General features: G+C 55.1%; 1 protein-coding gene across 2 annotated transcripts; it reads left to right on the forward strand.

The window, feature by feature from the left end:
- Window positions 1–3868: 3868 nt before the first annotated feature.
- On the forward strand, window positions 3869–15489 carry FAM110A (family with sequence similarity 110 member A). 2 transcript variants are annotated; one of them, XM_004433850.3, is made up of 2 exons: window positions 3869–4006; window positions 13916–15489. In XM_004433850.3, exon 2 carries the CDS (start codon window positions 14013–14015, stop codon window positions 14898–14900), a length of 888 nt encoding a protein of 295 aa, XP_004433907.1. In that variant the 5' UTR covers window positions 3869–4006; window positions 13916–14012; the 3' UTR covers window positions 14901–15489. The 2 variants fall into 2 exon arrangements, with proteins under 2 accessions (XP_004433907.1, XP_087301609.1); XM_087445483.1 differs by lacking the exon at window positions 3869–4006 and adding an exon at window positions 11386–11438.
- The last annotated feature ends 364 nt before the right edge of the window (window positions 15490–15853 follow it).

The following is a 15853-nucleotide window of genomic DNA, read 5'->3' on the forward strand; positions in this document are numbered from 1 at the left end:
GAAAGGGCATCTCAATTGACCTTCTCACTTTCAGTGTTTGGAGGGACATATTTGGGCTGAGTTTTCTTTTAATTCACTGCCTTATTTTGTTCTCTCATAGAATATCCTTAAAAGTGTTCCTTATTTTTTTAAATAGATAATACATTGATAAGGTACAAAATCCAAAAGGTATAACAATGTATTTTCTAAGAAGCTATTCTCTTTCCCCTGTCCCCCAGTCAGCCTAGCAGCCACCACTGGGACCAGTTTCTGGTGGGTCCTTCCAGAGAAGTTCAGACGCAAGCAAATACATATAGAGAGAATACGCTTTAAATTAAATGAAACGAAACAAAATACAGCCCGGGGTGCCCAGAAGATAGGGAACTGATATCCGAGGCTGATTTCATCTCAGTTTCTAGCTGACTGGAGCAAATACTGCCAGGGTCAGGGTGCCGGGGGAGGCCTGTCCACGCGGTGAGAGGCTCACCTGCGGGGTTAGGGTAAGGCCACAGGACCCTCCAGCTCCCTCTGACCTGGGCACACTAAGGACAGCTTGTCTACCTTCTTATTCCGGGCTCCCCCTCCCCACCCCCCGCGGTGGGGGAGGGGAAGGACTGGATGCTTCAGTCACCCGGAATTGGCACCAGGTGCTCAACAGATCCTTGAAGATGGGGGCCATCACCAGGATGCTGTTGTCATGTGAAGATGCTCAGAGTTCCAGAATCCGGGTGTGCCCCGATGACCTCTCTTCGTGGGGCCTAATCTGGAGTCCAGGGGAGGTTCCTTCTGCCCTCTGTCCGCCATGCTTTCTTAATCTGGGGACGAGGCGCAGGGTTTTGTGTTGTCTTGCTTGTGCTAAGCTGTGGGGCGTGCAGGGCAGAGCAAGCTTTGAAGACGCGGGGGTCAGCAGGGCCTTTGTCCCCGCATCTCAAATATCTTCCAACCCCTGATTAAAGCTGAACATCTCGGAGAAGAATCTGACCACAACACCGTCACAGTCATTCCTGTGTTAATGACGGGGAAGCGAGGTCTGGGAGGCTTCACACGGTCGGATGCTTTCGTAAAATTTGCCAAAGTAAGGCATTTTAACCTCACTCTGTTAAGACCAACCACCGTCTCCTTCCACTCTGACTTCCCCTTGTGTCAGATGATGTTGGGGTAAGGAATTTTGGGGCTCTGGCTAAGAGGACCTTGACATTTAGTGGGGGTTTAGTGGTTTAATTTACATTGTTTCCAGTCACTTTTGTGAATAGCGCAATTATTACCAACTGACCTGGTATAGGAATGGCTTCCGGGAGTACCCCTACCTAGCTCACTGAGCCGCCTCAACGAGCACTGTGACGTGCAGGTGCAGGGTCAGAGGTCATATCACGATAGCCAAGTGGTCTTACAGTGCCCGATACCACCGGGACGCGGCAGCGGAGAAATGTGGACGGGGAGCCAGACGCTTGTTTGGGGAAAGTATTATGGAGGCATGTCAAGCAGGTAACTCAGAAAAATAATGTTACTTCTCTGGATTTTGTAATGTTTGTGGAATTTGTCATTTGTTGAGGTTTCTTTTATCTTTCTAACCAAATAATCACTTTATTATCTCATTTTATATTTGTAAGTTTGTAGTCTTTTTCTTAAATAAGTCCCCCTAAACTGTCTCAGCCGCAGGAAGCACCAAGTCTGGGTCTGCCCCGGCTCAGTTTTCTCTGTGTCTGCCCCGGCTCAGTTTTCTCTGTGTCTTTTCGGATTGCGGGATCCCCCTTGCCTTTCCTCACTGGCGCAGCCGAGCAGGTCGTGCACACTTGCGCGGGAATGTAACGGAACAGAGGAGAGGACTCCTGCTGGAGCCAGACAAACCCTAGTTTTCTCATCTATAAAATGGGAGTAATAGACTCCCTGTGCTCAGACAGTAACGAAGACAAATGAGGAAATGTGTAAGGCCTGGAGAGCCTGGCAGGGGGCACGGTTAGTGCCGGGTTTGCTGTCTAGCTGGTCCTCACAGACACGGCCAGAACCCCTGTTCATGGCAGTCTCTGTTCTGATTTGATTGGTGCCCAGGCCAGAACACGAAATCATGATTAGCTATTGATACATTATTGGTCCTCCTCCCCCGTCTGCCCAAGGCGTGTACACAGTAAGTAAGTGCTCAGTCGTTGACAATCCAACCCAAGAAGAAAGACACCATCGGGAATAGAAAACAGAGGCTGGTTCTAAACTGAGCAAGGTGCTAGACCCACACAGTGGCTCACAGCTACAAAATTTCCTCATCTCGAAGGGCCCTTAGAGTTAATTTATTCTAATCCTCTTAAAAATATGTGTTTTTTTTTCTTGACATGTTTAAGTGTTGGAAATTTGGAAAATCCACAAAAGTACAAAGAAGAAATTAACTGCTGTTATTACAAATGATTACACATGTATACATGGGTTATTACAATTATGTATTTAATACATATTCATGTTGTACATAGTGCTTTGAAACATACTTTTTAAAAACTTAACACTTTCTTAGCATTTTATCCATACTTTAAGTATCTTTCAAACACTTTTTTTTTTTTTTTGCTGAAGAAGATTGGCCCTGAGCTAACATCTGTGCCAGTCCTCCTCTATTTTGCATGTACGTTGCCACCACAGCATGGCCACCAACAAGTGGTGTAGGTCTGCAGGTGACGGAAGTGGAGCATGTGAACTTAACCACTACGCCATGGGGCCAGCCCCTAACTACATCATTTTTAGTGGCTGCATAATATTCCTCATCGCCAGCCCTGGTGGTTCAGTGGTTAAGATTCAGCATTCTCACTGCGGAGGCCCAGGTTCATTTACCAGTTAGGGAACCACACCACCAGTCTGTCAGTTGTCGTATCGAGGCGGCTGTTTGTTGCTGTGATGCTGAAAGCTATGCCACCAGTATCTCAAATACCAGCAGGGTCACCCATGGTGGACAAATTTCAGCGGGGCTTCCAGACTAGACAGACTAGGAAGAAAGACCTGGCCACCCACTTTGGAAAAACTGGCCATGAAAACCCTATGAACAGCAGCGGAGTGTTGTCTGATATAGCGCCGGAAGGTGAGAGGATGGCGCAAAAAGACTGGGCAGGGTTCCACTCTGTGTACACAGGGTTACTAGGGGTCAGAATCCACTCAGCAGCACTAATGACAAAATATTCCTCATCAGAAAATGGGTATAACTAAAGGTACCTATCTCAGAGGATTATGCCATGAACACTGAGTTATGTTATGTAAAGCTACTTGGCATGTGAAAGCTGGATAAACTTGTCTCTTCTGCAGGATAGATTCATATAACCAATCTCCTTTCGCTGAGCATTGAAGTTATTTCCATTATTTTGCTATGATAACGCTGGGCTATATTAATCCTTGCTCATCTTTGGTCATTTCCTTAGTAAATTTCAGGACTGCTGGGTACGCGTATTTCAAAACTAACCTACTCATCATTGTGCAGCTGGGGGAACAGAGAGGGAAAGGGGCTTGCCCGGGCTCACGTGGCGAGTTAGCTGCAAACTGGGGACTAGGAACCACTTGGGGACCCTAAGTAGTGCCTCGTCCAGCTGGGAACCAGGGGAAAGTCCGGGCTGAGCAAGGGAAAGAACCAGGCCCGGAGCTAAAGCGCCGTCGGAGGAACTGGAGGCCAGCGGCCGGGCTGCGAGCAGGGGCGCTCACGCGCGGCGCCGAAGCTCAGCGGTCGCCTGGCAACCCCGGCGGCGCGGCGTTCGAACGGAAGCGAGAAACCAATCAGGATGTCCGGGGCAAACCATTCCGCCGACGGCGGGGAGGGCGCGTGCTCACTTCCCCTTCCTCTGCGCCGCGGCGACCTTCGCTCCGGTCGGGGCCTCGGGACAGGCGGGTCCCCCGCTCCTCTCGGGTGCGGAGGGCAGCGCCGAAGAGGCGCCTGCGGGTCCTCACGCGGGGCCGGGGCCTCCCGAGCCGCGTTGGGCGCGCCCATTCCCTGCCCGGGTCCGAGCTGTCAGCCTCTCCGAGACCCGCGCCGGAGGAGCCGGGACTCGCGCAGCGCGGGCTCCAGGTGAGGGCGCGGGCGGTCTGGGGCGCGAGCCCGGGTCTACGGGGGCTCCGTTCCCCGAGCGCCTGCTGTGTGCGTCCTTCCCGCGTCACACCCGCCGGGAGGCGTGGTACCCCGTTTCATGGATGAGAACGCTGAGGCTCAGAGAGCCAGGTGTCCTAGCCTAGCGAGGTCCCACAGAGAATCCGATTCAGGTTCTCTGCTCCGCCTCGCGGTCTCTAGTCTAGGCAGATCTAGATTTGCCTTGAGAGGCCCAGACGGGCAACTGGTGGCCACTTTCTCAGCCTCTTATCAGCAGGGACACGGCCCGTGGAGCCCTGGCTGGATCACCTCCCCCCTGCCCCTCCCTGCACCGTCCTCGGGGAGGGGTGTCCCCTCTGGCCATCTGTCTTACCTTCTCCAGAGCGCCAGGGGTTGCACTCAGGGCTTATTAGGGTCCTTCTGCCTATGGGGCTCTGACTTACACTGCTGTCCCTCTCAGAGGGCCGCTTTGGGGGGACTGGGCAGGACGGACATTTCTGGGCTAGGTGCCAGGTGGGCAGCCGATGCTCCTGCCCTGGAGTCGGTGTTGAACTCTTGCGAATCTGCCCCAGGTCTGGGGAAAGGGCAGAGGCAGTTCCTCAACTGAAGCCACTAGTCACCAGAGACTGGAGTTGGAGGTGGGGCTGGGACCCCTCCTGGTGGAGCATCTGACCCAGACCTGGCTCTGCTTCCTGGGGCTGCCCCTTCCCCCAGGTTGCTATTGTTGGTTTCCTTTTGTAGGTGGGGAAACTGAGGTTTAAGTTAAGCCCCTTGCCCAAAGTCACACCGTCAGCCTTGGCAACTGCTGGACCTGGCTCCCGGTCCATCTGGCTTCAATCTTGGAATCCTAGACACTCAGAATCATAGCATCTGAGAATCTTGAATGTTCTCAAAGGGAGTTACTTATCCTCTCCCCTCTGCACTCTCCTCCTGGCTTTGGGCAGAGGAGCTCTGGGAACTCAGAAAGAAAACAAGTCTTTCATTCATTCTTTCAACAAATATTTATTGACTTCATATGCCCTGCCCTCCCCCGTGTCTATTTTGTTTTTCTCAGTAGCATTTACCCTGTCTGATGTCCTATAATTTCACCTACTAGTGAGTTTATTATCTTCCCCGACTGGAATGTGACGCAAGGAGGGGCCAGGGTGAGGCAAGTGAGGCACTCGCCTCCAGCACAAAATTGAGGAGTGCCCCCAACCCCAGTAACTAAATAACTAAAGCGAATGTTTATTGACCATTTGCTGTGTGTTGTGCTGGTGGGAGATCTACTTGGATGGCCTCCGTGGAGCACCGTCCCCCCTCTCCGTCACAATTACATGTGCATCCCCGGACCCGGCTGTCACACTTCTAGGCAAAATGATGTAGGTGCAGTGATGCTGGCGTGTGGTTTGTAATCGAGAAAGATTGGACACAGCCTGAGTGGCCATCCGCAGGGGCTGATGGGCTCTTTATGTACTGATGTGGCACAACGTATATTATTAAGTATATTAATAAAATATTATAATTAATATGTTAATAACATATTATTAAGAACAACATATATTATTGAGTAAAAAGAGCAAGATGGAAACAGTACCCACCATGTTGCCATATGTGTAAAAAATAGAAAGAATGTGTCTATTATTGCTGGTATGAGCCTAAAATCTCTCCGGAAGGACATACAACTATCTGGTCACAGTGGTGCCTGCAGGGAGGGAAACTGGTGGCTGGGGACAGGAGCGGCAGGGAGTTTTTTTTCACTCCATTCCCTTTATAGCTCTTGAATTTTGAACCATGTGTGTATATCACCTGATTGAAAAAAATATATATATATTCATTATAGGGAATGTATTTAATCAGGAGACCACTGTCCTGTCTGTGATCTGTCACTGACTTGCTGTGTGACTTTGGGCAAGTTTCTTCACTTCTCTGGGCTGCAAAAAGAAGCCATGATGGTGAGCTCAGGCCTGGGCAGAGGACAATCCAGAACAGGAAGTGGGCTTGTCTTTGGGTCTGTCCCTTCCCCATCCTGTGTGCCAGGCCCTTCCCAAAGGCTTTGCATGTGGTATCGCTCTTATTCAGTCTTCCCTACAAGCCCCTTTGTCCCCATTTTGCAACCTCAGGTGCAAACTGAGGCCCAGAGAATTGAGTTGGAGGAGATGGACCGTTGGTGGGCCAAAGAGGAGATTGAAGCCTTAGGCGTCTGCACCCACACCCCTCCCGCAGCCCGCTCACATCTCTCTTCCTAGGTTTCTGCAGCCCTGGGCGAGGCTGACTCTGGACAGGCCAGGAGACAGGTGTCTGGGGAGACTCCAGAAATAGCGTGGGGCCTGACGTGGCCCTGGACGGTGCCCAGCTGGATGTCTCTGACCTGGACAGCTGGGCTGAAATCGAGCTAAGGCTGCCCTACTGGCCAGGCACTCTCCCTGCTGCCTGGAGCCTTTCTGATCCTCCTCTGGGCAGGTGAGGGCCTCTCTGTCTCCATCCGAGTCTGGGCCTGGCTTCTGCTGAAGAGAAACAGAGAAGCGAGTGAAAGGAAGGGGTGGGGGTGCAGAATGTCATGAAAATTATAAACGTCAGAAACCATACCTCTTCAGCACTTACTACGTGCAAAGTACTTTACAATATGAACTCATTTAATTCCCTCAATTCTACGATGTAAGGTAGTTACTGCTGTTATTATTTCCACCTTGTGAAGGGAAACTGAGCACCAGAGAGGTTTAGCGACTTGCATGAAGTCACCGAGAGCTGGAATTTGAATCCAGGGACTCTGGCTCCAGACTCTGCACCCTCTCTTTTTCAGTAAAATGTATATAAAATAAAATTTACCATCTTAACTATTTTTAAGTGTACAGTTCAATGCATTAAGTACATTCGCATTGTTGTGCAACCATTGCCCCCATCCATCTCCAGAACTTTTCCATTTTCCCAGATGAAAACTCTGTACCCATTAAACAGTAACCCTCCATTCCCTCTCCCCCCAGCCCCTGGCAGCCACCATTCTACCTTCTGTCTCTATGAATTTGACACTCTAGGTACCTCATGTAAGTGGAATCATACAATATTTGTCCTTTTGTGACTGGCTTATCTCACTTAGCATAATGTCTTCAAGGTTCATCCATATTGTAGCATGTGTCAGGAATTCCTTCCTTTTTAAGGCTAGATAACATTCCATTTTATGTATTATCATATTTTATTTATCTATTCATCCATCCGTGGACATGTGGATTGCTTCTACCTTTTGGCTATTGTGAATAATGCTGCTGTGAACACTGGTGTACAAATATCTGTTCCCGTCCCTGCTTTCAACTCTTTAGGGTATACACCTAGGAGTAAAATTGCTGGGTCCTATGGTCATTCTATTTAAAAATTTTTGCCTAACGGCCATACTGTTTCCACAGTGGCTGGACCATTTTATATTCCCAAGAGTGCACAAGGGTTCTAATTTCTCCACATCCTCACCAACATTGTTATTTTCTGTTTTTGTTTGTTTGTTTGATAATGGCCATCTTAAGGGATGTGACATGATATCTCCTGTGGTTTTTTTTTCTACCCCGCCAAAGCCCCAGTAGGTAGTTGTATGTCATAGTTGCACATCCATTCTAGTTGCTGTGTGTGGGACGTGGCCTCAGCATGGCCGGAGAAGCGGTGCATCGCTGCGCGCCCGGGATCCGAACCCAGGCCGCCAGCAGCGGAGCGCGCGCACTTAACTGCTAAGCCACGGGGCCGGCCCCTCATTCTGGTTTTGATGTGCATTTCCCTAATGAGTAGTGATGTTGGCCATTTGTATACCTTCTTTGGAGAAATGTCTATTCCAGTGACTCTGCACTCTTAGATTTGTAGCCTCTGAGAGAAGTGGCTCAACATTCTGGGCCGATGAAGGCCTCGCCCAGGAGCTGGGCACTGGAGCATCTGTTTGGTTGAATGGTTGTCACAGCTCACATTTTGGTGGCATTTGTCAGCACAGGCCTCATGCTGGGAGGGAGGCACTGAGGAATTCTATGTTACAATTGGGGAAACCGAGGCATGGAGAAGTTGAGTATCTTACCTGAGGTCTCATGGTGGAGCTGGGATTTGAATGCAGGCAGGCTGGTGCCAGAGTCCCTGCTGCAAAGGTGGCCGGGGGATGGAGTGGAAAAGGGCCCTGCGGGCTGTGGACCCCGCGTGTGCAGAGGTTTAGATGTGTTGTCTGTGGAGGAAGAACTGGGCTCAGCTAGAAGTGGCCAGAGCCCAGCTTGAATGAGTGACTTGATGTTGGAGGAGGAGGGGGACAGGTGGGGGAAGGCCTGGGGCAGCTTCGGGGTTGGGAGGACGCAGGGTGCTGAGGAGTCTTGGCCTTTGAGGTGGCCTGAGTTCCAGTCCTACCACTTGCTCAATAGTGTCCCCTCTTGTGCTTGGTTCCTGGAGGAAGGAAATATGGAAGAGTGTGATGGTGGGAGAGACAGGAAACAAGTGATAGATAAGTGACTATCTAAGATGACAAGATGTGATGAATGCTTGGAAGGGAACAAACTGGTGAGAGAGTTGGCAGGAGCCTCAGGGTGGTCAGGGAGGCCTCTCTGAGAAGGTGACATTTGAAGTGAAACATCAAGGAGGTGAGGGAAGAGGTTCCAGGCAGAGAACAGATGGTGCAAAGGCCCTGAGGCAGGAAAGACCTTGGTGTGTTCAGGAACAGGAGGGAGCGCTGTGTGGTTGGAGCAGGAAAGGTTGGAGGTGAGGTGGAAGAGGAGGGCAGGGACTGGACCTGGAGGGCTTGAGGGCTGAGTGGAGAGTTTGGATTTTATTCTAAGGTGATGGGGAGCCATAGGGTTTAAGCAGAGCAGTGATGAGATCTGATTTCTATTGGGAAAACATTGCCATTATTGCCCCCATTTTATAGCTGAGGAAACTGAGACCCAGAACCATCGCCAGGAGTGCTTCCTAAGGTGGCTTCTCCCTCTGGGGCCCAGAGAGGGAGGCTGTAGATTCCTTAGGAGCCCTCTGGTGAGTGGCCAGAGCCTAACACTGAAGACTGTCTCCTCCCTTCCCCCTCAGACCCGGACCTGGGTTCAAATCCTGGCTCTGCCATTTATCAGCTGTGTGACCTCAGGCAAGTGGCCCCACCTCTCTGTGCCTCAGTTTTCTTAACTGTGAAAGGGCACAATAGTAGTACCTACCTTACCCGGTAGGTGTGAGGATTGAATGAGTTAACATATATAAAGAGCTTAGAACAGTGCCAGGGACAAAGAAAGCACTCAGAAAAGGTCTTCCCTATTTTATGACAATTGTTATTGTTGCTTTGCTTTTACTACTTTAGTGCCTCAATGAGCACCCCACCCCCTACCCCACCCCGTTGTCGCCTCAGTGGAGGGCCAGGCAGGGACCCGGCAGGCCATGTGGGGAATGATGGTCTTGCCGCTTCCCTCACCCCCTAAAATCAGGCCCCGGAGCCTGGAGGAGGCCTCAGGGCTGACTCACTCCCAGGGGGAGGAGAGCTGTTCCCTGAGTCACTTCCTGTCCCCTCATGCCCTCCACCCCAACCCTGGTGCAGCCCCCACCAGGCACAGACGTGGTCCTGGGCCCTCTCAGGTCCCCCCAGGGCGCAGGTCTGAGGCCAGTGGGCACTCCCTTCTCTGGGCCTCAAGGTCCCAGTAGAAACTGGCCTAATCAAATGTGCCACCTAGGGCTTGGGCTGGCAGAGGGGACAGTCCCCTCCCTCCCAGAATTTCGTCCTGCAGGGCTACAATCTCCTCATCTGTAAAATGGGGATTAAACAGTTTCTCCCTCCCCGGGCGGGTCCAGAGATTTAAAGAAGTACGGTGCCTGGCACTCAGAACTCCTAGTTATTATTATTGCTATTATTGCTATTGTTGCTAATGTTTACAGCTTGCACAAAGCCTCCACAGGCCCTCTCAGGCCCTAAGAGCTCACACTGACCTGGCCTGGAAGGTGGGGCTCTCCTCCCTTGGCTAGAGAATGGAGGGCCAGAGAGGGCCAGCACTCTGCTCAGGGACACACAGCTAGACGAGGTGCGTTAAGGCTTGGTGCGGAGGGAAAGTAGCCAGGCTGGACTCCTCAGGGTGACTTTGGGCAACTGACTCAGCCTGTGCCAGCCTGTTTTCCAGTAGTCAAATGGGAATAATAATAGAGCTCACCTCGTAGGGGTTGTCGGGAAGATTAAAATGGGTTAATTAATACCCGGAAAAGCACTTTCTCGTGCCGGGCGCAGTGAACGTTAAGCGGTCCTTGTGGCTGTGGGGGAGGGGGACTCAGTTTTTCCATCTCCCAGATGGGTGCCTTGCCGAGTGGGCCTCGAGGACTGCATGCGCCAGATGTGCGGACGGGGCCAGTGCAGCCGTGGAATGGGGGGCCCGGCCCGCCGAGGGGCTTCCTGGGGTCGGCCGGGCGGCTGGGACCCAGTCCCTGCGACCAGCCACCTGCCAGCGCGCCTGGGCTCGGTTCCGGCCGCCGCCTGGCTTCCGTTCTCCCCTTTTGGGTAACACCTGGGTTGGCGGGTTCACCTGCCCGCGGCCGGCCGCCGGAAGTTGCGCAAACGCGTGTTACCTGAGCCCCAGGTGGGCCGGGCCGAGGAGCGCAGTGCAGCGGCGCGGGCGCAGCCGGGTAGGTGCGGGCCGGGGCCGGGGGCGCGCGGCCCGGGTGGGGGGCTGCCTGGGCACTCCTCCCTCCTAGGGAAGGCGGGGACCGGTCAGGGACTCACCTTCTGGCCTGGGCGAGGCCGCGGGAATCGTACCATCAGTCCCCTCATTTAGGAGCCAGGCCAACCGGGGCTCAGAGAGGGGCAGCGAGCGGCCAGGGTCACACAGCGCGCTGCCGGGCTCGCGGCCTCCTCTGCCGCTGGGAGTCCCCAGGATTGCCCCGAAGTGGGGAAGGGCAGAAGCCAGACCGAGGATCCGGGGTCCCCTTGCTCCCCCTCGGCAGCCCCCTGAGGCTGACGCCCGGGAAGCCGGTGGGGAGGGGGCAAGGTGGGGCTGCATGTCCCGATGCTAATAAGAAGGGCCCGGGGCCGGCGCATTGGTGGCCGTTTGTGGGTAGCGTTTGAAGTCCGTGGGTGGGGCGTTGGGCGGTGAGAGGAGGCCTCCGAGAGGACACTGAGTTCCCCCTGGGGACTGGGACCCTGGCTTCACCTCGCAGGAGCCGCCGCACCTCCGTTTGCCCGCGTGTGAAATGGGGCTTGTTCAGATGAGCTCACTGATTCGCGTCGTTTGTCCGCCGCCCGGGCTCGGACAGACCCCTCCGGAGCGTGCTTAGAGACCCCTGCGGGGGCGCGGGCTGCCGAGGTGGGTCAAAGTCAGAATAAAAACAGGGAGCCCCGTTCTTGGCGCGCCAGGTGCCGAGGGAAGTCCTCGACCTGTGCTATCTCTGCATCCTGACGGTGACCTGGAGGCCCAGAAAGGTCTATTTTTAACCGCATTTCACAGATAAGGACACCCAGTAGGTAAGAGGCGCTGCCGTTTGCGCAAGGCGCACAGCGGGCGGGGGGCGAGCCCCGGGCGAGCTGCCCCGCGCCCCTGAAGCCGGGCTTGGCTCCTCGCCTCTGTCCCGGTCCCGCCCGAAGAGCCCCTGCGGCCAGCAGGTCGGGCCGGAGGGGGCGCGCGGGGCGTCTGCCCCGGCCGTGCCCATCTGACCTCCTTCCTGCGTCTTTCCCCGGATGGTGCCCGGGAGGGAACCGCCGCCCCCGACGGGTTGAACTGGTTTGCGAGGCGGCGGCCCGGGGGTGGGGCAGAGTCTAGCGCCCTCGACAAGGCTCAGCAGGGCTGCCTTTCCTGCCAGAGGTCTCTCGCCTGAGGTCTCCTGGGGGTCGGCCCTGAGCGGGGCCGCCCTCCTTTCCCACCTACTCCATTCCTTCTACCTCCGGAGCAGCTCTGGCTCTGGGCCAACAGCCCCCAAGGTTCTATTCTCAACTTGCTGTGGCTGCGAGGTCTCAAACTGGGGGCTGGGGGCCAGATGGAGGGGAGGGGGGCAGAAATGTTTGCAGACATGTTTTGTTTGCCCCGTACATCCAATGTTTTTAAAATTATTATTATTGAATATGCTAACATTTAAGAATCTAGAGTTTTCATGCACTTCTTGATTTCCAACTTCTTAGAACATTCTCCACCTACCACTTTGGACTCGTGTGCCTGCAGTAGGCTGGGTGTGCCCCTCTCTAGTTTATGCCTGGTCTGCCCATTCACATTTGGCCCCCATAGGCATTTGAATTCAATAAAAATTTGTAGAATACCTATTATGTGTCAAGAGCAATATCTTAAAACTGAGATACAGCCAACAAAACAGACAACCCCCTGCCCTCACAGAGCTGATATTCTAGGGGAATGGGAGCAGCCGTTTAAGAGTAAAACTACCATAGGCGTAATAGATGAGTGGATTAGACTTCATATGAACTTGTGTCTATTTATCGGCTCTGGGACCTAGGTTGGTCACTTCTCTGAGCCTCAGTTTCTCCAGCTGTAAAAATGAGGTGACAGTGACCCTCTCACAGCCTTGTTGGAGGATTACAGGAGAAGATGGTGTCAAATCTCAGGCACAGGGTGCAGATCCCTGCCTCCCCACCCCAGTCCAGACTCTCCCTCCTGGGATGCCGGATGTCTAGGTGGGGCTGTCGTATGCAGCTTTCTGCTGTGGCTGGAAGGGCTCTAATCTCTGCTGTCTAGCATAGTGACCACTGGCCACCTGTGGCTACTGAGCACTTGAAAAGTGGCTAGCGTGATTCAGGAACTGAATTGTAAGTTTTTATTTAAATTTCAAGCTGAGGCTGAGTAGCCATATGTGGCTAGTGGCTGTTGGATTAGACACACCAGTCTAGATGGCTTGAAATGCAAGTCCTCTTGGGATCTTCTAGACAAAGTCCCTTTCCCCCATTTTACAGATGGGAAGGTTCAGGACTTGGTCTATGGGTTTTCTTCTGGCCCATCTCCAGCGGGGCTGAGCAGGCACTTTGTGGCCCCAGCCCTTCCTTGGAAAAAGGGACAGGGGTGGCCTGAGGCTTAGGTGATCACGTGGACACTTGTGTACCCATGTATGGGCCCTCCTGCCTGTGGGTGCCCATCGTATGGCTGCTGGCAGATCCAGAGTCTGCTGGGTGCTCAAGCAGGGCTGTGTGACCTTGGGCATTTCCGCTTCTCTTGGAGAGCATAGCTCAGGGCCCACGTTCCCCTCACAGGCACCCGTGGATCCCCATGGCCTGGCGTTGCAGTCCCGTGCTGGAAGCTCAAGGGTGTCTGGACTCCATGGGGCGGGGGTGGGGATTTGCTACTCCTCCACAAGCTCTGCTGCTGCGCCTGGGGCCTGGCATGTCTAGGCTGGTGGATGGCACAGGGCAGCTTCCTGCCTGGGTGTGTGAGGGGTGGAGGTGGTACCAGGCTTCCTGTGGGCAGTCCAGGTGGGGTGTGGGCTTGGAACCCTTTCTCTTGGTCACCTAACCCCACGACCCCTGCGCCAGCACCACCCTGCTTGGAAGCAAGGGGCAGAGCCACCAGCTTGCTGAATTAGCTTAATCAAGTTGGTTGAAGCAACCAACCTGGGCTTCAGTTTCCCCATCTGCAAAATGGAGCTTGTTAAGAGGACCCACTGAGGCCGAGCCGGCTGGTGCCCAGCTCACGGCCTGGAGCCCACTTTTGTTCCCTTTAAAGCTTGCCTTGCCCTCTCTTTTCGGCTCAGGCTGCCCGTGTCTGTCTTCTTTGGCACCTTTTTTTTTTTCCTCTGCCTCAGCTGGGCCTGGTCCTCGGAGAAGGGGGGCGGGTTGTGGGCGGAGCCACAGGCCCTCCAGCTGGTGCTTTCTGCCTGCTGATTGGCTCCCTGTGAATCAGGGGCGTGGCCTTTCCTTTAAATAGGGAAGGCGTCTCCGACACCTTTCAGCCTGTGCTGAGCCTTTGTCTCGGCGCGCTCAGTTGGTACCTCTCTCTTCCCCTGCAGCCGTTGCCGGTGTCCAGCTGCCAACTTTCTGCCAGGATCTGTCTCCTCATTTCTCCGGTCTCCTCGGACCGAAGCCCTCGGGGGGTATGTAACAGCCATGCCTGTGGACACGCTGACTCCCGGAGCCCGGGACAGCCCCGCCCCACCTTTCCGCCTGCGGACCAAGGTCCCCGGCTACCTGCTTCGGCGGCCAGCAGACGGTGGAGCTCGGAAACCTAGTGCCGTGGAGCGCCTGGAGGCCGACAAGGCCAAGTACGTCAAGAGCCTGCATGTGGCCAACACCCGCCAGGAACCTGTGCAGCCCCTGCTGTCCAAACAGCCGCTCTTCAGCCCTGGGACTCGCCGCACGGTGCTCACACCTAGCCGCCGGGCCCTACCTGGCCCCGGCCGCCGGCCCCAGCTGGACCTGGACATCCTTAGCAGCCTCATAGACTTGTGTGATAGTCCCGTGTCCCCTGCCGAGGCCAGCCGTACCCCTGGACGGGCAGAGGGAGCCCGCCACCCGCCCCCAGCCACCCCTCCACGCCCGCCGCCCAGCACGGCTGCGGTCCGCCGAGTGGATGTCCTTCCCCTGCCGGCCTCACCTGCCCGGCCCTGCCCGTCGCCAGGCGTTGCTGCCGCCTCCAGCCTGGCGCGGCCCCCGGGTTTGCAACGCTCCAAGTCGGACCTGAGCGAGCGCTTCTCGCGGGCGGCTGCTGACCTTGAGCGGTTTTTTAACTTCTGCGGCCTGGACCCGGAGGAGGCACGGGGGCTGGGTGTGGCCCACCTGGCTCGGGCCAGCTCGGACATCGTGTCCCTGGCGGGGCCCAGCGCTGGGCCGGGCAGCTCCGAGGGGGGCTGCTCGCGCCGCAGCTCCGCCACTGTGGAGGAGCGGGCCCGCGAGCGCGTCCCCTACGGCGTGTCGGTGGTGGAGCGCAACGCCCGCGTGATCAAGTGGCTGTACGGCTTGCGGCAAGCGAGGGAGACCCCGGCGGCCGAGGGCTAGGCCTCCGCTGGACTGGCGGTCGCCACAGGACAGATCTTAGAGAGGCACTTGGCCCCTTGACCTCTCCTGCATCCGCTCCCTGCCTTGGGGCAGACCAGAGGCTGCTGGCTGGTGTGAACCGGCGTGGAGGCAGAGGCTTAGAGGCTGGACCAGCGTCCGTCTGGCAAGGACTGACCCTGGAGAGAGCTGCCTCTTGAGCGTGGACCACCCCCTACCCTCACGTGTCAGAGTTGTGACACGAGCGTCCCCCTGCTTGGTTCCTCTGGTGGGTTTGGATTTCAGCCACTTAGCCCTCCCCGCTGAGAGCGAGGGGCCGAGGGAGCTCACCAGGCCTGTCTACTCAGCAGCTCTGTTTCCTTCTTCCTTGGCCTCTGTCCTTTGCTGACTTCCTCTTCCTTACCCAGTGGGCCCTGGTTCCCTGGGAACTCCCCCCCGGGGGTGGGGGCAGGGGGGAATGGCCTGTCCACTATTCTTTTCTGGCCTTGGCAGCCTGGCCTAAGTGCGTAGACTGCAGGAGGGACTGGTTAGTCTTCTGCACTGCTCTGACTTCCCTCCCCTTGGTTAATAAACACAAACGCTTGTTTTTCAAGATCTGGGCCATCAGACTCTTCTGTGTTCACATGGGGAACGGGTGGGAGAAGTCTTGGGGTGGGGCCTTCAAGACTCAGGAATTGTCCCCCCCAGCATGTCCCCCCCAGGTGGGGCATGAGGGCAGTGGCTGGCCTGAGACTTGCCCCACAGGGGGTCCTCATAAGCCTCTGGGAGGCTGACAGGCCTTCTTCATAGAGGAAGAAACTGGGTCTGGCCACAGAGTGAGTCTGGATAGACCTGGGACTAGGCCTGGGGCCTTTCCCCTGCACCAGGAAGGGGACCTCTCCCACCCCTTCCTGGTTCCCAAGGGGACAAGAAGTTCAGAGCGGGCAAACCCTGAACTTGAGGTCACACAGGCCATA

This window comes from Ceratotherium simum, chromosome 21, assembly GCF_057802395.1.
Source record: "Ceratotherium simum simum isolate JZ-2026a chromosome 21, ASM5780239v1, whole genome shotgun sequence".
Taxonomy (NCBI): Eukaryota; Metazoa; Chordata; class Mammalia; order Perissodactyla; family Rhinocerotidae; genus Ceratotherium; species Ceratotherium simum.

Coding starts and splice junctions, on each gene's coding strand:
- FAM110A (XM_004433850.3), top strand. CDS start 14,013: ATGCCTGTGGACACGCTGACTCCCGGAGCCCGGGACAGCCCCGCCCCA.